Consider the following 23115-nt stretch of genomic DNA (forward strand, 5'->3'; position numbering starts at 1 on the left):
TTCAAAAGATTTATATTACACACCGATTCCAAATGTATTCAAAATTTAAGACAATCAACTACCCTCAAAGGCCGCCTTTGGCGTTTTTCACAATTTCTGTCCGACTACGATTTCGTCATTCAACATCTAAAGGGAACAGACAACAGTGCCTCGGACGCCATTAGCCGTAACACGAGGATCCAAGATGAAGCTTTTTCTCCTCTCCTGGAAGATGAAATTGTATCTGTTTTGAAAACACGTGAATTTGACCTTGCCAAAGAACAACAAGCAGACCCTTTTCTCAAAAATATTTACCTACATTTAATTGGAAGTAAAGAAGCCGACCCTAAATATGACAGAACCAGCCAGCAATTCCGCCTCCTAGATGATATTATTTACAGAAGGACCCGAAGTTCAGACAAACAGGAAAGGCTACTCACTTGCATCCCACATGCATTACAAGATATATGGTTCGAACAAGTGCACTCTTCTCCACACGCTCTCAACCATTTTGGATACTATAAAACATATGCCTATGCGAAGGACCGTTATTATTTTCCTTCTCAGAAATCCTTCATCTACAAGAAATGCAAAGAATGTGAACAGTGTGCACGACTTAAGCAGTCCCGCCAACCGAAGCACTTCGAACTACAAACAAGGACTTCTCTGACACCTTTCCAAATTATCGCCTTGGATCAATGTGGTCCATATGTCACATCAGGACCAGAGGGACATCGCTACGTGATCACGTGCACTGACGCAGCCACGCGTTACGTAGTAGCCGCACCGACACATTCTCTCACTGCTGAAGTTCTGGCGGATTTTTTGTACACGAAAATCATATTACCATTTGGCTTTCCAGAAAAAATCATTGTGGACCAACTTCCAGGTCAAACTTCAGATTTATTCAAAGAATTGGCCAACAAATTCCAAATTGAACTAAGCTTTGTCAGCCCAGGATTTCATCAGAGCCTTGGCTTAGTTGAAAAAACGCAACAAACGCTGGAAGGAATGATCAAATTTTATGTCAATGCCAAACACAATAATTGGTCCAATTTCTTACCAACAGCGGTCTCAGCTATCAACAACACGACGCATTCATCTGCACGGTACTCACCTACCTATTTACTGATGGGTTATCATCCCCGCACCTTACCGGATGCGATTTTTCAAACCCCGCCGCAGCATGTGAGCAATTATGAACGGCTGGAATATATGAAGCTTTCGCGTCGATTTGCACAAGATAATCTCCTCAAACGCCACAGAACGGACAAGGCACGGCTTGATCCTCACTATTCTCAAGCAGCGTTTAAATCTGGCGATCAAATACTTTTGTGGAACGATCGACGCTTATCAAAGACGTCCAAAGCGTTTTCAGGCAAGTACGAAGGCCCCTTCACAGTAATCGAGCGACTTGACAAAAACCATTACAGAATTGAAGGGATCAAGCAAGGAAAACGGTTTGAACAAAAGGCAGCATCGGTCAGGATGAAACTTTACACACCACACACGGTAACTTTCGATCGACCACTTACAGAGGAAGATAATGTTAATGCCTTAAAGTTACGTTCAGGAGTGGATATCCCTCGTACTCTCGAGGGACTTTATCTGGAAGAATTCACAACTAGTGAACTTTATATATCAGAAGTTGACAACACTGCAAGAAACATTGAAACACTGGCAGTATAAAACAGCTACTTCCTAACGAAGACGATCATCATCATCATCCTTCATAGTTCCTCGCCGCGACGAAAATTCGAACAGAAATAGTAACAACTTCTCAACTATATATTTTACCACGCTGAATAACGCGTATAAACTATGCTTCTTCTTATAAATTCTGCTATTTTTTTTTCTGCACCAATAACTCGCAGAAAAAGAAGAAAATTAAATATATCTCGTACACGCGACAGCACTCGCCGCTACATTTTTTTTATTTCTCATACAAGATTGTGCCGACCCTTTGTCACCGTGACGTCACTTTATGATGTGATATCACACAGAGTAGGATGAAATTCTGAAGACGATACCGTAGCAACACGACCTTCTGCTTCGCTAGCATTTTGTGTACGTAAACAAAAAGCACGAACGCGATGAATATAACTACTGCATATGGGAAGAGAGCTCACGTGTTCTCACTGTTGGCGGAGACAATACGCTATGCACCATTCGCTGTAGAATTCTCATTCTGTGACTTTTCAATAATTCATAATTACCTTCAACACGCCAAAATGTCTTATCCACTTTTTCTATTCATATTTCTTCAATTGATATAAATTCTTACATATAAACGGCAATATTACCAATCTAATTAATGTATGACAGCATTTTAACTTCTAAATTTTTATCGTGCAGATGTGTCCCAGCTATCGATGAAGCGAACTGAGAGCGCTGCATCGTTAAAAACCGACCAAACTCTCACACAGAAACACATTTTTTTTACTGATACGACACATAACTCACACGATTTGGACAGAAATACCAAATCAAGTCCCTACCTCTTCTTGTTACATCTGCCATTTTTATGACACATATTTACATTAACTGTTATTACATATTCTGAAGACTTTTCATTGTGTTTTGCTATAATCGAATGCGTACTGTGTATCTAATCTTATTCTTTACACCCTGATTAAATTTACCAATTGCTCCTGTTCACGCTCAAAATTTTATTTCATAACATACTAAACACTGATAGTGATCATCATTTGCTGTGTCATCACTAATGTACCTTGTCATAGATATAAGATGAAGTCATTTCTCCAGAGTACATCCAGCAGACATCCATAACTGGCAAGCAGATTTCGCATCGAATTAATATTGTTCCTGAACATTTCTTGCGAACATATGTTGTCTCCAATCGACTTAATTGTGTATTCTTTTCAACATTTGAGACCTACTAACTTATCTTCGGATCAGCATTACCAGTGATATATTTATTCAAGTGTTTTCACAGTGTCACGTACATGGACGTCGTGCGATGAGATGCCGCTGAGACTACCATAATTGCAAATTTTGGTTCAATCCGCTTCGGAATACATGACAGAAAAGTGTTACACTTCAATTAGTGTATTATTATTTGTTACGTTCTACAGTGCATTACATACTTGCCCACTGCCCTACGACGAATTATGTTATATACGGGGTGCAATCATTTATTCAGGGACTGGTCGTTGTACATATTTAATCATATCTTAATATTTTTTTGTAAATAAAGAAATGGGCTTGTCCCCTGGCCAACCCCATTTCTTTTCAGGGGGAGGTGGCATGTCACGAGCCGGAAATAAAATGCTGTGTAATCAAAAACGCCAGCAGTCCCCGGGTGACGAGAGGTCGCCGGGGGAGTCTTGATCGAGGTAGCGAAGCGCGAAGTGTGTTGCGAGTGACAGTGTTAAGTCGGTCCATTTACAAGGTTTGGGCGAACCCACTGAGGACACCTTCGATGGACCGATGGAGCGCCACGTCGTGACTCAGCCGAGGAACCGCGAAGGAAATCAGGTACAGTGGTGACACTTTGGGTTTTATCATTGTCAGTGTTTGGATATCTTGCTGGCTCGTGCGTGATCTCCCCCCCCCCCACTTGTGCGATTCTATTAAATATTGGTAAGGAGCAATGAGCGTTATTTATTCCATTCTTCATACACACATCCTCTTGCAGCCAAGCAGTTTAAGCCGGCGAACGGCCTAAACGTAACATAAACACTGTCAAGATTTTTACCATAGAAGTGTCCAATGATGCGCAGTACTACGATCGTAGCCACTCCGCTGGACAGGTCAGGAGGTCTACTCCATACATACAAAGGAAAAACGTACGTAGAGAATGTCCCATCACAGTAGCATTCACCACTTGAAGTTCGATTGGAACTTCCTTAGTCAGGACACAGAAAGGAACATAAATCGCTGGGTGAATGCGATTCAGTCATGGACGAAAGGGCCACATACTTCGAATGCCATCGTGCAATATGACTAAACTTGTCATTTTTTGCACACTGTACACTCGCGAATCACAGGCAAATTGTCTTCCACAGCATCACGTTTAACTTCATGACGTGCACTGTTAATTTCCTTTGCGAATTACTTAATATAATATTAGTTTTTTCAGTGGTCCAATTAACTTATTTTCGTTTCTTTATCACAGCAAAAGAAAGAGAAAAACCACACACTATAAGATAAAAACCACACACTATAACACAGTACATCATTCTTTAGCAAACAATAGAGATTTGCATTCGGATTTCATTACCAAGACTTGCTACTTTTAAGAATAGAAAAGCAACACACTCTTTGAGCACAAGCCGCCGATTGTGAACAATGCAGTTGTTTACTCAAACATTCAAGACAGTGTGATTGTTGGTTTCTTAACAGCAAAAACAACACCAACTTAAACAAGGCTCTTGATAACACTAAAGAACCTGTCCACACATTTTGTTAAAGATGAGTCTTAAAGCAAAATTTATGGAAATTATCAAATGCACAGTTATAAAAGAATAAAGCGGACCTCTTTGTAATATGAACATCATAGAGTTTATTATGTACTGTGATAAAATGGTTCTGCATATTTAAGTTCTCCATATTCCAATTTGATGTATCAAATATTTCTTGCACTACACTTCTGATTAAGAATGTTTTTCTCAACTGCAAAACACAATCATTCTCTAAAGGTTCTAAAAATTTAAACTCACCGATGTTCATCAAGACGTTTGTTTTCACTGGTCCTTAGGAGCTTATATAATTCACCCTGAGGAGCAAATTCCAAGATTAGATAAACTCTGCTCTCATCATGAAAGTAAGCGTACATCTTCAAAATGTTTGGATGCCTGGAAGAAAAAGAACCATAGTTAAATATAAGATGCTACTTTTGTAAAGATAAATTGTCATTAGCAGATTTAATATACATTTTTACAGTCTATGGGATCAAATAGAGGAAAGCTTATGATTCAGTTCAGTTCTTTTAATGCTGCATTTAACTGAATAAGTTATTCACAAGCAAGTTTAGGATATGGTTGATACATATGGGCAAAGTAGAAAAATACAGGGTGACCAGTCACCAGGCACCTGAAAATTTTCACCTGGTGCCTTAATTTTTAAACTTACTTGTATTTTCAGGCCATTAAAACTGTTAGCTGAATTTTAAAATCTGCATTATGGTAGAGACTGATATATATTAGAATGTATTACATAGTTTTTGATGCTGTTACCAGTTGAGCTTCCTTAGGAAGGGCACTCTGTTGCATGAATTAACTACTTTTAATCCAATCTTGTATAATTATTAAATGTTTCAAGATCACATTTCATAGCTTATCTTAATTGGATTCAGGGCTTTCTTATTCTTAGCTTACATTAAAAAAAAAAAGCTGAATCCTGAGAAAAAGTAGCTGGCAACTGAATTATTTTTTATTAGTCCATCTGCACAAGGCTGATTTTGAAAATATGTTTTGCAGTGATATTTTCAGAAGTAATGTATGCATGCAGTTAGGGGACATTTGCCTGTCTCGCTGACCTTCATGTAATATCCTAAATCTGTACAGCCCACCGCTCAGGAGAAGATCCCTGACGGAAGTCAGGTGACGTAGCGGCAGGCGACTCCACTATTAGGGTTGGGGGAGTGCACCCTGGGTCAGAAACAAGCACTGTGGTCTCGCTGTAAGCTTTAAGGCTTGATTCACGTCTATGCTCAAATCACTGTCCGCGCACGGTCAGGGGGTATCCACATTAGCGGTAAAGGTATGATCGTCAATCTGATGTTGATTTCTTGACAGAGTACACCGGGTTTTCTATTTTTTAAATGAAGAGCCTGCCGATTGTACTAACTACAATCTTTAAGATATTTTCAACGACGGAATTGGCTGTTACAGTACTGGCGTTCAAAGGAAATGGCAAAGAGAAAAAGATAAAAAGAGTCGCGAAAGCGAAGAACGTTTATTTGCAAAGCTACAAATGTCAACAATGGTAAACATTACTTTGTCGGTCTAGGTTTGGCATGAAAATTCTCGGGATGACTGTTTCATATCAACATTGTTGATCATTTCTTTTATTCGAACGTTTCCGACACAACATGGCTAAATAATGTACAACTGCCATAACTCTTACAACACCACGAAAACCACGAAAAATCCCAAAGAAATCACAATTAAACACCTGCGCAGAAGCACTTTCACGACAATGACTGCAGCGGAAGACTTCCTTCTACCCCTAAAATCTGCAAATAGACCGGTCTTTCCCTGTCCCTCTGCACGCCCTCACCCCTCATTTGGAGATCTTCTCGTGAGCGGTGAGCTGTACTGTCCATGTGCAGGAGTAGGCGTCATAAGCACTTAAGTCACAAGGACAAACAGGTGAGCTACTATGAACCACAGAGCAACAATCAGAAAAGCCATAAAATGCAGAGGACATTGAACCCTTCAACAGGAATGGTGGAAGCTTTGGCAACCAATGTGTTCCGTTCTTGCCGACAAAGCCCTGTAATGCCATTTGATGTTTCAGTGGGAAGTCTCTACAGTTTTGACTTTTGTTCTCACTACTTTCTTAACACACAGTTCGCGATTCATTTACCCACAACAGTTTTGTTCGCGATCAATTCGTATTTCTGTCATTCCCCCAGGTTAGGGGAATGATTTACATTGTATCTAAAAATATCAGGCGGTCACGCCAAGAGAGGTATTCACTTTAAGAAGTTCACGGTTCATTTTTCCAAGCAGTTTTTGTTTGCGATCGATCAATGAACCATGAACTTATTACACTGAATTACCTCTCTCCATGTACAGTAGAGCGTCGATTATCCGAACGTCGGTCAACCGAACGACCGCTTAACCGAACTGTGTACTCGCTCACTTTCAGATATCTGTAATGAAAAAAGTACGTGACTTAGCTGCTCGTAAGCGTGTAGGCTTGCTTAGACAGACCAAAATAAAGGATTTTTTTAAACGTTAATTTTGTGTACTGTGTGTATTGTTCATGCAAAATGCGTATGTAATATGTACATATTTTTGTTTAATAAACTGTACCACATACTATATATTCCTACTAAAGTTGCCTTTGTACGTTACTTTGTAACACATACTTAAAGAGATGCCTGTTTTTATGAATAAATTTACTGTACAGTACTTCTTTTTGGCAAATAAACATGTACAGTTCGATTATCCGAACAAACCAGTTTTCCGAACACCCATGTCCCCCAATTACTTCGGATAATCGACGCTCTACTGTAACTGCCAAACGGATATCTTTAGACACAAAGTACATTATTTTCTTTACGGTCAAAATTGAGGGAAGAGGAATAAAGTATCAGAAATTGGCTTGTAACGTGAAATTTGAGTGGAGTACTGCACCAGACTCTTTGTTCTAATGACATTTATGGTAACATAGACATAAATCATCACATAAATAGGTAAAGTATAATACTACACAATTTTGAGTCCCGGACATCAGGTTTGGGCTTGGGTTACGACGCATGCAGGTTAGTGTCTCCTGGGGGATTCAGGATGTCCCTTCTCCTGAGATTTCGGCCAGTGTATGGGACCTGTGCCTGTCCACCATGTGAGGAAATTGAGGAGCTATGGATGAGTACAGAGCACAACCAGGTCACGTAAACCTACGACAGGGGGTTTGTCGTGCTGACCATATGTCACTTTGTAACTGGTTGGATGAGCATGCACCTCTGTTCTAAGCATGTGGGAGCGAGGGCACCGTCCATACGTAGGCCCAGGCCCTCAAGGGCAGTTGCAAAATGGATTACAATTTTGAGGGAAAAAAATATAAAACAAAAAGTTCACGTACCTTCCTATACTTAAAACACTATCACTAGTAAAAAAAATCCGGTACCACAGTGAAAACTAGATTATGCATTTTTCTGGGCCTGTGGCTAAAAATCTTAAAATGCAGAAAAATGTAAAACTTGGGGGAAAATTTTAAACATTTTATTGTATTGGAACCAAGGAAATTAAGGTAGCTCCAAGACCTAAGTAATAAGCGAAATGTGTCACTTGTAAGCAAATCGTCACTAATCAATACAACCTTAAGAACTTAAATTACATAAGCTGCATGTATCACCCAAACTGAGCAATTTTGAATTTTGCAATCTGGGAACATAAAATTAGCATTCCTCAGTATACTTAAAATGCTATTACTAAAATACTTACCGTAGAAAAATTTAAACTGAAAAAGCTGAATGTATACTGGGGAAGACTGACTGAACTCTCACAATTCACTTAACTTTTGGTTTGTTTGACAACTACTCTTTCAACTTCTTAGCATTATCATTCAAACAGGAAAAAAATATTACCTCAACACTGCATGTTGTTTATGTAATGAATGCATAAAGGTGCCAGTTAATATATCATGTAACAGAGACCTAGGTTACACTTACCTCAAGTGGGTTTGTATTTCAATTTCCCTTCTCAACTGATGCTCCACATTTGCAGTCTGAATCTGAGACTTGAAAAGAACCTTCAGTGCAACAATGAATTTGGACGCCTTCTCCCTTGCCAAGAAAACACTTCCAAACTTTCCCCTGCCTAGAGCTTTTCCTATATCAAAATCTGCCAAACTCCAAGTCTTCCTGTGAATACAAAAAAACATGCAAATATACATATGTATCTCTAAATATATAATGCTGGTAATTTAAACCCCAAGTAATACAATTATTAATGGTCAAAGGGACACACACTGACAAACTCCTGATAAATCAGATTTATTTTGCAAGAAAGATCAAACTGTTGTGGAACATAAGATGTGTTTCTACTTCCAGCAACCACTAATTACATTAGTTTCATAATATATGAAGATATTTATATATAGAATTCAGGATTCAAGATTCAGATATCCAATCCAAGATATAGATTGAATCCTAAAGACCATTTCTACTGTATGTGCATACAGGAATATATATAAAAAAAATTAAATTCTGAAATAACTCAACTGCCCTAATGGTCCATAACACATTAATGCAGCGATTCTCAACCATCTGGCAGTGGCATCAATTATCCCAGGACACTGAGATTCTTCTGTTATTTGTTTTAGTTTTCTGAGCATTTTTTATGAATAAATATTTTAGAGAAGAATAATATTAGTGATTGAGTCGAAAACCTGACCCATAATGCCTAAATTACACCTGTGTTTCAAATAATGACTAAGCTGCATATTTTTAAACATGGAAGTATTCATGAATGACAGGGAATTTTCAAACATCGAAATCTTTCAACATTCAGGAAAGGGATTATTGCTTTTTATCACTGATCATAAAAATTGCCTGCAAGCTGATTACAACATATCTCTGTACTCAAAACTGATCGCAATAACATGTGTTGCAAATACCAGTCAACAATAGGTGGCAAACCCAGTGTTCTCAAAACTGAACGAAACAATCTGTGTTGCAAATGTCAATGACCAAACAGTGAGGAAGTACAAAGTTTTTCCACAATAAAAACAGTCTATATCTGGTTCTCAAATCTACTAATACTGAAAACTGTTTGTTCTCAAGTTTGTGTTGCAGTGTGCAAGTGCTAGATTTGAAACAAGAGTGCAGACTTTTTTTTAATAGCAGTAGGCCTAGAATTAAATGTTAATATGTTACGAAACAAGGGACTTTGTTCAATTTTTGGTGCAAAGAAATCTCATATAAGCAACAAATAGTGACTCATCCCCCTTGTGATTATCAGTACTACATTTTTATATTTAGTTTCTAAGTCTACTTTATACACAGACTAATTTGAGCTGGACCTACAGTTTAAAGTGGGATCGTAAATACTACCATATTTACACGTGTATAGTACGTGTGTGTGTATAATGCGCACCCTGGCTTTTGATGGGTAAAAGTTACAAAAAATTATATCTCATATATAATGCACGGTACAATCCAGTTTCAAGAAATGGCTTTCTTAGTTGTAGGTAGTAAAGCTGTTGCTATGCTGATCAAGAGAATAACATCATACCTATTCAATGAGTCATCTGTTGCTATGTGGACCAAAAGGAGAATATCCTCTTGTGTAAACAATAAGTCTCCAACCCATGCCACCTCCCCCTTCCCTACACTGTGTTTAGTATCCCAAAGCTTTCACTCTTTAAGCACCTTATTTATTCTGTAATAGTAGAAAGCGAGATCAAAATTACGTTATGGATTTGCAGTGCTCAGGAAGTTATTTTCCATTATTTCTCGCCAACAAATACTGCTGATATGCATCCCATGTGACGGAAGGTGCATGCTCGAATTCCACCAGAGTTGCACTACTTTTCTTGGTGTCGCAGAACATTACATTACAAAGTGAAGAATCGTGTGAAATGTCCTTCAAACTTTTATAAGTGGTTTTGCTCATTCCTACTTTACTTTTATTTTAAAAAGAATTTCAAAATATATACTTTTTTCGGGACTAATGTAACATTTATACAAGGGACATTCAGGACCTTCAAACTAATAGTTAGCAGCACAAGATTTCTTCCATTTAGGAATTTACACACACCATTATAATTATTTGGCCAGTAATACATTTTAATTATTGTTTTCTTTTTCCTTAGGTTTTCTTTCATCCAAAGCACCATAGAAATCAGAACATTCCTTCATTTTGTGATGAACTTATTTGAACCGCATTTCACGTTAGTGTCGTTATCTTGAATGGAATACTGTTGCCATATTCAGAAACTGCAGGATTTTAGCTTTACAACGATATATAACATGATAGGGTTCCGAAAACATGAAAAATCAATGCAAGTGTCCCAAAATCATGGAATGACCCTGTATGGTTTCATGTTGGCTGTCTGAATTATTCCGTGCATAATACGCACCACTGTTTTTAGGAGCAAAAATTTTCGAAAAAAGTGCGCATTATACATGAGTAAATACGGCATATAAATATTTGGCATGTGTATGTATAAGAAATGTTTTGTCGAGAAGTTGACATCCTTCTTGTGCTCATCTGACTTCCATGGGTGAGTTACAATGTATAAATGTAAATGTACAGAAATCAAAATCATTAAAATCAATCATTTTAATAATACAATAATCAATTTTACACTGAATATAAATTTTTGATAAGAAAGGGATATGTCAATTAAAAATCAATACAAACTAATTTAATGCTGTTGGCTTGAGGAAGCTACAATATTCTAAATTATTTCATTAATCCAGTGATTGATAACTAATTCAAAGAACTTTATGCGTTTCAGTTTTTTTATGATTATGTCATAATTACTAACACTTATGCTAGTATTAAACCTCACAAAGGTTGAGAACCACTACATTAATGCTTTTACATAAATTCATTTATTTCCTTTATTTTAAGTCATTTTTGGCTAATTATGAAGATGAGGATGAAATATAAGTTGAAAGGAAAATCACAAAAACAGACAGGTCAGCAAGAGTGCAACATAGCGAAGATACACACACACACACAAAGATAAAGGCAGGCTAACTATCCATTGCATCATTTTTTCTTTCCCTTTGTGTTCTATGCATGCTTTAAGGAATTTAATTGTCCTGATTCTGTAGCATAGGTTCTCCTCACCTTGTAGGAGTTTCAATGAAAAAAACCCTGCAAAAACCTAGAAGGAAAACTCTTTACCATAATAGATACCTTGGTCTAGAACAAGCTAGGTAAATATTGTTTTATTGTAGGCACTGTGCAAGCATATATATGTGTGTCCTACTGTGAAACAGTTCTCCTCACTGTGCTGAACAGGGGTCAACCGTGCAGTCAATTCTTTTTTAAAAAAATAACAAAATTTGTAAAGAAAATTTCAGCTTTTCTATACTTCTGTGAATTTTCCACAAAAAAGAATAGTTTTTCAGTGCTCTTTTTTTGGTGCATAAATTCAACAAACTAGGTTAAATAACTAGTGCTTGAATAAATAGCTTACCTATGAATAAGTGGAAATGCTATTTTCTTTTTCTTTTTTTTTTTTGCATAAAAACATATCAATTTCTCATGATACATTATGGGACATTTTTCAACAATACTTAGCAAAATTGTAGGTACATAGGAGTGCTACATTTTGAAATCTTTCTATGCACTTTGGAATGATGTGGGAGGTGAGGGGGGCGACAGGGGTTTCCCGAAAATAAATTTCTTAGGAAAACAATCTTTCTTCTAATTGGGCCTGTTACATTGTACCTCCTCATGTGAAAGCCACAGCCATTCTATCCAAAATAAAACTCTATGGTGAATAGTTCTTATTGGATTTTTAAAAACATTTCTGTGCATCTGAAAAGCCCAGGCTTTAAAATTTTCAACCCATCAAAAAAAAAACCTGTTTCTGACAAACTTCCACTATTCGTATTGGTTTGAAATTTGAGTATATGAAATAAAAACTGAAATATCAGCCCTGGTATTTGGGAAATGACATGTTCAAAGCCGTTCGTGGCACTGAGACAGGTGTAACCCCAACCAGCATCAAGGCATTTACAGATTCTGGGATTACTGATGCATGCTAAAGGTTAGAGAAAAACTGTGCAAATAATTGTAATGAATTTCATTGAGTTTGTAATTTTGTGTGCATCGACACTTAGGCTATTTTGCACCCATCACATTATACGAGGTCCAGCCTCTTACCATTTCTAAAATACAACTAACATAACTAATGTGCGATTAAAATAATCTTACTTGGATTAAAAGCGGAGGCTGTAAAGGGGCACTCAGCACAGGTACGGAAAGAACACAGGACAACATACACAGAGTCCTACAAGGATTATACTGGCTGTAGGTCCAGATGCTAAAGCCTCGTTAGTCTGAAAAATCCAGTACTACATGGAAGGGTCATCCCTTGCACACCATAAACAGGGTGGCCACATTACGATCATGATAAACTTAAAGTATAATTCCCGGTTTTTAAGGCAAACTTTCCAAAAATTCAAGGAAGCAAGATGTTTTCTCTGTTTCAACCATATGTAATAATACCACCTCTCACCACCCCCCCACACAGACATAAATGTATTAACAAAATAAAAAGTCTGTGCGATTCCAAAGTATCCAAACTCAATTCAATTTAAATGCGATACTAAATTTAAATTTTTTAATTTAAGGTGCAGAGTTTACATTTGCCATTTCACATAATGTGACTCAAAATACAACAAACACAAGTCACAAATGTTATGGGATACATTAGTCTACGAAAATTTTGTTACATCTATGAGAATTTCAAACTCAAATTTACCTAATCAGCTTCAAGGTTTCTTATTCTACAATAATTTTCCATCTGTCAGATTATTCTGTAAAGGACACTAACAACTAAATGAACTGAGAGAATTCAGTTCTATTTTCTAAGCAGCCTTCAAGAAAAATAAAAGCTACACTGAAAAACTTGCCTCAGGGCATTATTAAGCATTTACAAATTCAATGGGATTTGGATTTTAAAAAGTTCCAATTTTTCATGTTTAGAGAAAAATTCACATAATTCCCGGAGGAAATAATTCACGAATAACTCCTGGAATTCAAGGAATACCCAGTAAGTAGCCACTCTAGTAAATAATTGTAAGAACAAATACATACTTTGTACTCTCTGAAGTGCTTTGAATTTCCTTGCCTTGTAGACATTCTTGCTCAGCTGTTTCTGCACTCACTTGCTTCACCTGTTGAGGTTCGTCATAACCAGCACTATTTGTCACATTACCAGTCACAGCCGGCACACTTTTTGACTCATTCTTTGGAGGGACCACTTTCTTCGGCACAATACTTTTGCTGCTGGTCAGCAGATTATCTCTAATCTTTGAGTTTGATTCACCACTCTTGTCCACCACATGCTGATGAGGCTTACTTGACATAACGGAATATCCTTTCATGAGCCTCCTGCATGCTTCAGCTTGGGAAGGTGCGGATTCTTTCTTCAATGTAGTAGTATCTTGCACACACTTGCTTGACAAAGTACGGCATCTCCTAACTTGAGGCTTCAGTACCGCAGGTGCAGTGTCCACCTTTGTCTTTGTATCTGTTGCTGGAGTGTTTGGTCTTGCAGATAAGTAAGTCTGTCTTTGTACCATCGGCTCCTTTGTGCTTGTGGGTGTGACACCATAAGATTTTGGCAGATTGGTCACACCTGGTTTTAGCCTACAAATAAAATACATTTCCATGTATAAATGTAACTATTGTAAATGATACACACACTATATAAGACTATTATATACTTCACAGAGAAAGGTTATCTTGTAGAGTCATTCTGGAGCCTTTGCAAGTTTTACATTCCACACAACTTTCATTGTGTAGTTTACAGGAGAATGTCTATACTACTATTAATAGTAGCAACAACAATGCAAGAAAGTTTAAGTTCAGGTATACAAGTATGTGTTTTGACGAATTTAGTAGTTTATACTACTCATAAATTACGTCACAGGTTTCCTCCGCTTTGCTCACAGAATACTAGTGCTATCTTACTTGCTGCATATACCTTGCTCGTGCTTACGCCTTTTATCGGCAGATGGTAGCATATGCTTTTGCTGCGATCAACTATTCTCTCGTGAATGCAAATCAGTCTCACTCCAAGAACACCGGCGAGATACACGCTTTTGCTTGCTTGTTGACTCCCACACTTCGCGATGCAGTTTGCTACAGCACTCCCACTCTACTTAAGGCAACGTACAATGTAGCAAAGACAGAAGTGATATATTTTGAGGAATAGCATCGTATTTGGACTTAAGGAGAGTTTAGTTTGTGTTCATTGTAAGTACAAATTCTCTTGCATATTCAAAATGGGTCTTTTGCCTTTAATATTGACTTTGTGAAGTTTAGTGAACATTGCATATCGAGTCTAATTCTGAAATTTTGCTTGGCAGTTAGATAACAGTGAGGGCACGTGCAAAGTGCAAAAGTACATGTTACGTACATGGTATGGGGAGTGAATAGAATGCAACTATTGAACTGTAAATGCGGTACTTTGTAAATTAGTAGCAGCACATGGTGCGTTTGACACTTGTAACATATCGCATAGAGAAACTTCGTAAACTGTTTTGACTAATGTAGGTCAGTAGTAATCATGAAAAATCGGCAATGATATCCGTAAGGATAATTGATGAATGGATTTGAGATGTTCTTTTGACGTGTTGCCACTTTAACACGATGTGAATGGAAGCAAGTAAGTGCCGTTACGTCATAAAGTGTGGCCCCATTGAGAAATACATATAGACATAAAAGGAGGTGCTAAATTACAATTAGTAACTCGTTAATTAACAGCACCTATTGATTATTTGCGCCATGTTCTCGTTATGCACATATTCAAAGTTAACCTTCATGCAACTCCACGCGTAAATTAAAATTATGTATGCGTAATCTCAGCGATGTAAATGACATAACTGTGAAAGAGCATTACCTTATCAGTCTTTACCCCCACCTCTTGTAAATTTTTACACTAGTCACACCTCTTCCCATTATGAGTGTAACTGTGAAGTTACTTTTTCTGAAACTGCAAATAAGTAAGTAAAATGCAATAAATTGTAGAAACTGCATGGCTTCAAGACCGCGTGAAAGTGTTGCATCAATAAATGCTATTGTACCAAAGATAATTCTCCTATTGTGCAGGCGCAAACTGTAGTATGTACGTATGCTTTTTCAATTATGTTATGATAAAATGAATTGAAGTAATTGTTGATAATTGTGAGGATTCATGAACTTAGTGCATAGCACGAACAAACAAAAAGCATGAATACATCCTAGACAAATGTATTAATCGAAGTAAAGATTCCATTGAAATTTGCAAGCTTCTTATTTACACTTGTAAGTAGCTGACGTAGGTGACCATTGTGAATAAATAATTGTTCTTGTTAAAATTTGAAATCGGTGCTACTTCTTTATGACAAAGCTAAACTTGCAAATACCTGTACCTGATCAATCGATTAGTTGGTGGTGGTAGTAGTACAACAGTGCCATATGATAATAGTGTGTTTCTTTTACAGCCTTGTTAAGCAAATACATGTTCTTGCATTTTCAGGCTATAATTGAAAGTGGTGATGCATTTGCAAAGATATCTCTGCGTTGTCTGATATCCCGATAAGGGGGTATAGAAGAACATTATACCAGGTGTTCATTGCTTCTACAGAAAGATTTTGTACTATACCTTGGTCAATGAGTTTATACACGAACCTTTCGCGTGCATCCAGAAATTAGTATTGCTCCAGCCACAAACCAAGTACAAAGGCTGTCGCAGAGAAGGTGACACTAATTCCTGTATAGGAAAACAGCGACCTCCATTGGTTAGCAAACGTACTAGGGTGAAAATTTGGTTCATTAGCTGCCGATTGAGACCAAAATGAGCGTAATAGGTCAAAAAGTCGTGACTGCGTAGCAGTTAAAAGACAAGCATGTACATGGACCCCTCCAAGAATCATTAAAATGAAACAAAATAAATTACAAACCACAAAATTTTTATTCAGAATCAGCCATATCGAGTAGACGTACATACAAAATAGGCACCATTGACAGCTAAGCAAGCATCCATACGCTCCTGCCACTTTGTGAATGTATTTGAAAATTCGTCGTCAGGTAGCGAACTGAAGAAAACTTGCGCTGCGGTGATCTCTTCTTTGTTCGTCATGAACTGACGACCATGTAAAGCGGCCTTTAAAAGTGGAAATAGCCAAAAGTCGCAGGGTACATGGTCCGGGCTGTATGCTGGATACAGGAAAATTTCTATTTTTCTCCTCGTCGCGTAATCCCGAGAAGCCCGCACGGTATGCAGGCGTGCATCATTGTGATGGAATATGAAGGAGTTCTTCAAATGCGGCCTCTTTTTTGCTCAATGACTCCTTGGTAACACTGTGGCTATACTCAGTCTGTCTTGATCGGCATATGCCTGTTGAAACATTGCATTGGTTTCCGCAGTACTTTTCCCTAAATGCCAACAAAATTTTATGGCATGTTGCTGTTCATCTTGAATACTCATCGCGAAAAGCAATGTTATACACAAAAACCTGGAGGGGTAAACTAAACACGTTCCACGTAAATCAACACAGCTACTCACTAACGTGGTTTCTCAACATGTGACAACTTGCTACGGAAACATAATGAGTCATCCTACACGACACGACTAGTGCCGAAACCATAGGCAGTGTTGCCAAGCCAGGAAAAAATCTGTCTCACCTTCTCTGCGACAGCCTTTGTATATGTTACAGTGTACACAGGGTAGAACTAATTCAGGCACCAGTCTCTCTTCATCAGGAGCCAGTTTTTTACTTCAAATATGGTCTAAGGAAGCTTTGAATCCAACTAATAAAGCTACACCTTTTGAAAAATTTATAATGGCAAGTTTATCATTCGGATTTAATGATACATGTGATACAGAAAACACACAAACTGTACTCATTATTTTTTAAAAAAAAGGTGACTGAAATTTTCTTGAGCAAACTTGAATCATTAAAAATATATATTTTACTTAGCACTGTAATTTGGAAAATTTAGGACTAGGTGAAAATTTTCAGGCAGCATGGTGACCAGGCACCCTGTATGTACATATGGATAGTGCTTTTCTTCCCCTAGGAAGAGAGGTTCTGCTACTCTTGAAGTTTTATTTTATTATACAGTGTTATTACAAATGATCTTTCAGATTACAAACTTGAATAACTCGCGTTTAATAACACTCAGATACATGAAAGTTGTACCAATGGAAAGGGAAACTCAAAAAGTTTCAGCGGTTGGTACAACTGTCGCGTAGTTATTGATATCGTCGCTACGGGCGATAGGAGAGAAAATGGCTGCCAACGAAGACAGGAAGGCTTTTTTTGTGCTGGATGTTCACGTCTGCCACTCTGTTATCATTGTGCAATGTAATTTTAGAAGGAAGTTTGGTGAAGATGCACCCTGTGCGCCCAGTAACCGTAAGTGGTATTCTGACTTTAAAGCAAGGGGATGCATCTGCAAGCGAAAGTCAATTTGCAGTCGACCAGTAAGCGAGGCAACTGTGGAGTGTGCGAGAGAGTTTCATACGAAGTCCACAGAGATCCACCACCACAGCCAGCAGAGAATTAGACATCCCGAAACCAACTGTGTGGAAGATTTTACGCAAACGTTTGCGGTTCCATCCTTATCGTCTGCAATTGTTGCAGGCCCCGAAACAGAACAACAAAGCCAAGAGACTGTCTTTCTGCGAGGACATGCAAATCGAAATGGAAACTGATGGTTTCATGGAATCATTGGTGTTCAATGATGAAGCCGCCTTCTACCTGTCGGGCAAAGTGCACAAAAATAATGTCAGGATCTGGAGTCTGGAAAATCCTAGAGGTTATGTGGAGCATTTACGCGACTCCAAGCTGAATGTTTTTTGCGCTATCAGCCATGAAAAGGTGTATGGCCTTTTTTTTCCCGACGAGAACACAATCATGGGGATTTTGTACCTACAAATGTTACAGACATGGCTTCTTCCACAACTGGAACAGGATATCGAAGGTTTAATTCTTAAACAGGATGGGGCGCCACCCCATTTCCACTTAGATGCAAGATGTGAACTGAATAAGCGACTACCAAAGAGATTGGACATGCTGGCCGTGACAATAGTGAACGATTGTGTTGGCCTCCACGTTACACCCTGTGACCTTTTTCTTTGAGGTTTTGTCAAACAACAAGCGTATCTGCCACCTTTACCACCTACCATCCAGGATCTTCGTGTTCGCATCACAGAGGCCATTGCATTAGTGGATCGTCCAATGTTACGTGTATGGCAGGAATTGGACTACTAGTCTCGATGTGTGTCGTGTAACACAGGGAGCTCACATTGAGCACATGTGATGTGATGTGAACCAAATGTAATAGAAAACGTTTTGAGTTTCACTTTCCATTGATACCACTTTTCATGTATCTGAGCGTTATTAAACGTGCGTTATTCAAATAACCCTGTATTATGTTGGTTTGTTATTGTGTTTACAAGAACTAGCTACTCAAAAATATTGTGGTATGTTCATAAATAACCATGCATTTGTGTATTCACACACAAATTTCTTTCATTAAAATAAATGTTAGTTCTATTTATTTTTATGTATGTCATGGCATGCCGTTGTGTACCACCAGAAAAAAAAGCCTTTATGGGTTTAGGGAGGTCAAAAAAACTATCACTCTTAATCACAAAAAAAGAGTAACAATGGCAACTTTTAGAAGAGAAATTTACAATCTACATCTTTCAACATGAAAAACATGACCTACTGTGAAAGGACTGATACAAGAAGAATAATTTTCAGTATAACTAAAAAATAAATGAAAAAATTCTTAGTATGCATATCAATATTCTAAAAATTTGCACAACTGTTGCACATTTATTTATTTATTTATTTACTCAGAGTTTCAGATACAGTCTTATTTGGCCATTTTACACTGAAACATCAAAGTAGAAACAAAAAATAACAAAAGATAAAAACAATAACAAGATGGGATAGATTTACATGTTATTTGTCAGTAATATACAAAAATTACGTTCTGGTAGGAAAATATCTACATTCAGGGGAAGTTTGTTGTAGATTTCTGGGAGCCTGTAAAACAAGGAGCGTTGTAGAAGGGATAGCCTAGTGGTTGGGTTGTAGAAGAGTTGCAGGTTGCATGTTAGCTTTTGGGGCACCCTAAGTGTGAATTCACTGATTAGGAGATCTGTTCTGATTTTGCCATTTATTATCTTGCATAAAAATTTCATGTCAGCTAGATCACGACGAAAGGATGGAGTGTGAATATTCAAAGCAGCCATGGTGTCTGATTTGGATACATGTCGAAAGGAAGCTATTCTATGGCGAACAATTGCAAGAAAGAAACTGAGATCAGAATCTATTCTGGTGAGATTGTGTGTGTGTGTGTATGTATGTATATGTATATATATATATATTACAAAGTAATATATATTTTTTTTTTTAAAAAAAAGAAGTGGCTTTAATTATGTTGGCTATGTACAATGACTAGCTATGGAATGTTGTGCACATCTCAATGCTGTTATCTTGAGATGGTTCTGATGGAATGACAGAACGCCGAAAGAATAAAAGCCAGACTAATATATGAGCAGAAAGTCTTGAATACTCACACAGGTTTGAGTGGTGCTTCTTTATTGAACTTCTGATATTGCTGCTGAACATTCTGCATTTGATCTGCAGGTGAAGGTTTCATAGGCTGTGATCTTGTGCGTCGACGTAAACCTGATGTTGGAGCCTTATTTTCCTTTTCAACCTTATCCATGTTAACTGGCACTGCCTTGAACTAATGAAAGAAAAGGGTTTGCATAAGGAGTAGATTCTTTATGATCATCATTAGATGGCAATCTAAAGTCATGTATTAATCAACCTATTGTGACATATTAAAAAAATATATATTGAATGCTGTTGGGTTAGTTTTTCTGAAAGCCTTAAAATCATGTCAGACACATTTCCTTAAGCGAACCAGATCCAGGCAGATAATTCTATGCTACCAGATTCAAAGTAACTTTTACACAATAGGTAAAAAAAAAAAAACATGTTCAAAATTAAATATACTGGATAAAGTAATTGAAAAGACTGGTACATAAATGAAATACCACAAATAAACCAAGTAGAAAAATAATGCAAATTAAATAAAAATACATTGCATTGCATTTCACTGAAATTGGTCTTGATAATATATACACAATTCCAGCCCTAATGCTCAAGAGAGGAACAGCCACTACCCTCCAGAAAATGAATGTCAACCTAAAATTATACATTTGTTCCAGAGATAACATTTTGAGGTTATTATACTCAATGAGGCCTTAAAAAGATCACTACTCAGGCATGCAGCAGACTACAATATGGGGGGCTGTCTGCGAGAACCAATCAGATCCGCGAATGAGCAAGCCCGGTTGCCACAGCTAGCTCGCTGCACCCTTCTGGAAAGGTTGAGTGACCTCTGCCTGTTTGTTCGGCTGAGGAGCAGACTACACAAGAGTATCGGCAACAGTGTGCAAGCGACGTCTGCTCTTAGCCCGTGAAGCACTCTTTCTAAGGCCTCCTGCAGTATAAGCCTTGTTTCCATGTTAGAATAAAACACCAAAATGCTGACCAATGCAGTCTATATTTCAGTAAAAAACACTTAACACGTGAAGTTTCAACCCTCTGTCAAGGTCCTCCTACTACTCAGAACCAAACTAAACATTTTAGTGACATAATATTGTGTAAGATACAAAACGCTCCAATTTCCATATAAATACAGCAGAACCCCAATTTTATGTTTCCAGACTTAAAATATTCCTACATTATACATTGAATCTTGATGGTTCAGCTAAAATGTTATAAAAATTTCCCACATTTTAATTTTTTTCAGCTTTGTTCCCTGAAAAACGTAAGATCGAGGTTCCACTGTATCTATACTGGTCGCATTTTCAGCTGGCGACTGACCTTCATGGTTATTCCTGGCTCTTTGTGTTCCCCAATTGTCTTCGGGGGTCTGGCTCAATGGGTGTCAACAAATTTAATTGCAAAGTATAACCTGCAGGGGGTAACATCACGCTTTCAAAGCAACAGCCAAGCGTACTTCCGTTTTTGCCAGTTGCATAGTGGTCGTTCTGGAAATTTCATTATGCAGGACCAGGTGTGCAGTTGTACCATTAAATCTAGTTGATTTCTGATGCTGGTGATATGGTTGTCGGAGAGCTCTCTCCCATTACAGTATGTTTCGCAACATGTGGTGAATCAGACACTCATTTGTTTCATCCGCTAACAGCATTCGGTGCCTTGTGATTCAAAAATGCTAGATGTCAGTCGAACACAATTCAACTGTTTACAAGTAATTCACTGTTTCTAAGCCACCAGCTGGAAATGCAACCTGAATTAGTCTTTCAGGTAAGTTAGGGGAAAGAGTAGCAACCCAATTTCTAATTGCCAGTTGCTAATCTCATCATGCCTGGGTAACGGTTCAAATGTTTAATGATTTTTCGCAAGTTAGATAGGAGTATTAGGAAGTGCTTGCGATTACCGGAAACGATTGTAAAGGAAGCTTACATGAGCAATTCTTGGTTTATGGTCACCTTGGACATGCACTTCTGGCAGATTTTCAGATGAGGCTCAAAATAGGGGTTTCGTGCTTGAGACCAAATATTGTGTGACCAGGTGTTGAAGCATCTCTGGATGTTATTTTAATGCTAAGAGTTCTAAACCTGATACATCCAACCCAACAACGAAAGCATTTAGGGATATTTTATTAATGCCAGGAATCCTAAGGGTCATTCCATACCAAATCATCCAATCTATTTTTCAAACATGGTGCATGGTTTTTTTTGCTCATGTAGCAGTTTACAGAAACCTTAATATCTCAAAAACCATTAGAGCTATAGACCTCAAAGAAAATTCACTTTGTAGCTAATGAAGTATACTTTCCATGGAACTTAAATATATGTTTTGCTCAAAATTGCATCCTAAGTATAAAAAGTATGGTGGAAATATGGGTAACAATAGTTTAAAAAATTGGATTTTTAACCCGGGAGAACACGCATGGTCAAAATGACCGTGCTTGAATATTTAGGTCTATTGGGTTTGTTTCATCATATTTCAGAATTAGTTTTCTTGTATTTTGTTGTCCTTCTTTCTTTTGTATATTTTTAAAGATTTTCAATAAAAAAAGTTAAGTGCTCCCCTGTGCATAGCACCATGCCATGAAGGCGTATAGGGGGTGTGGGGGTAACGCCCCACACTTCTTTGATCCAGTCGTGAGTGGGGGTGATGTGATCAGCATCACACCCCTGACCACCTTTACCCCTCAGGGATTCCCCCAGGTATCCATGTTATTCGACGCTGGGGCTGCTTCCATCGTTAGAAAAGTTCCCGGATTTGAACCGGCTGGGGATCGAACCCGGGACCTTTAGCATGGTACTCAGACGCGTTACCGACTGAGCCACTGCGGCCACATAAAATTAAAGATTTTCAATACAATAAATAAAACACCATGTAGTGAGACTAGCAGATTCAGCTATTTTCATCAACATTTTTTTGAAGTACTTCTGTGTCAATGCTTTGTAAGTTAAATCACTCACATTAACTACAAAGCATAACATGGAAAAAACTCATTTTGTGAAGAACAGTTAATGTAACTACCTCACATACACACAATGGAAAGTTAACTATCTGGTAAACGTTCCAAATGTTTAATGATATTTTGTAAGTTTTAGAGAGTATTATCAGGAAGTGCATTAGTATACTGGAAACAACTGTTAGCTCGAAGCTCTTGGAATTAATTAGTAGTTAATAACTCTGAT

General features: G+C 37.8%; 1 protein-coding gene across 1 annotated transcript in view; it reads right to left on the bottom strand.

The window, feature by feature from the left end:
• Positions 1 to 23115, bottom strand: part of LOC145998950 (aurora kinase C-like) — a 69035-nt gene that overhangs the window by 42223 nt on the left and 3697 nt on the right. Inside the window, exons 2-5 of the mRNA XM_083135779.1 lie at positions 19942 to 20114; positions 13455 to 14009; positions 8345 to 8536; positions 4662 to 4796 (exon numbers count right to left, since the gene is read on the bottom strand). Of these exons, the coding sequence (XP_082991905.1) occupies positions 4662 to 4796; positions 8345 to 8536; positions 13455 to 14009; positions 19942 to 20093 (1034 nt within the window). The 5' untranslated portion in view covers positions 20094 to 20114. The remainder of the gene's footprint in view (positions 1 to 4661; positions 4797 to 8344; positions 8537 to 13454; positions 14010 to 19941; positions 20115 to 23115) is intronic.

The sequence above is a fragment of the Lepisma saccharinum genome, chromosome 14, assembly GCF_977018435.1.
Source record: "Lepisma saccharinum chromosome 14, izLepSacc3.1, whole genome shotgun sequence".
Lineage (NCBI taxonomy): Eukaryota > Metazoa > Arthropoda > Insecta > Zygentoma > Lepismatidae > Lepisma > Lepisma saccharinum.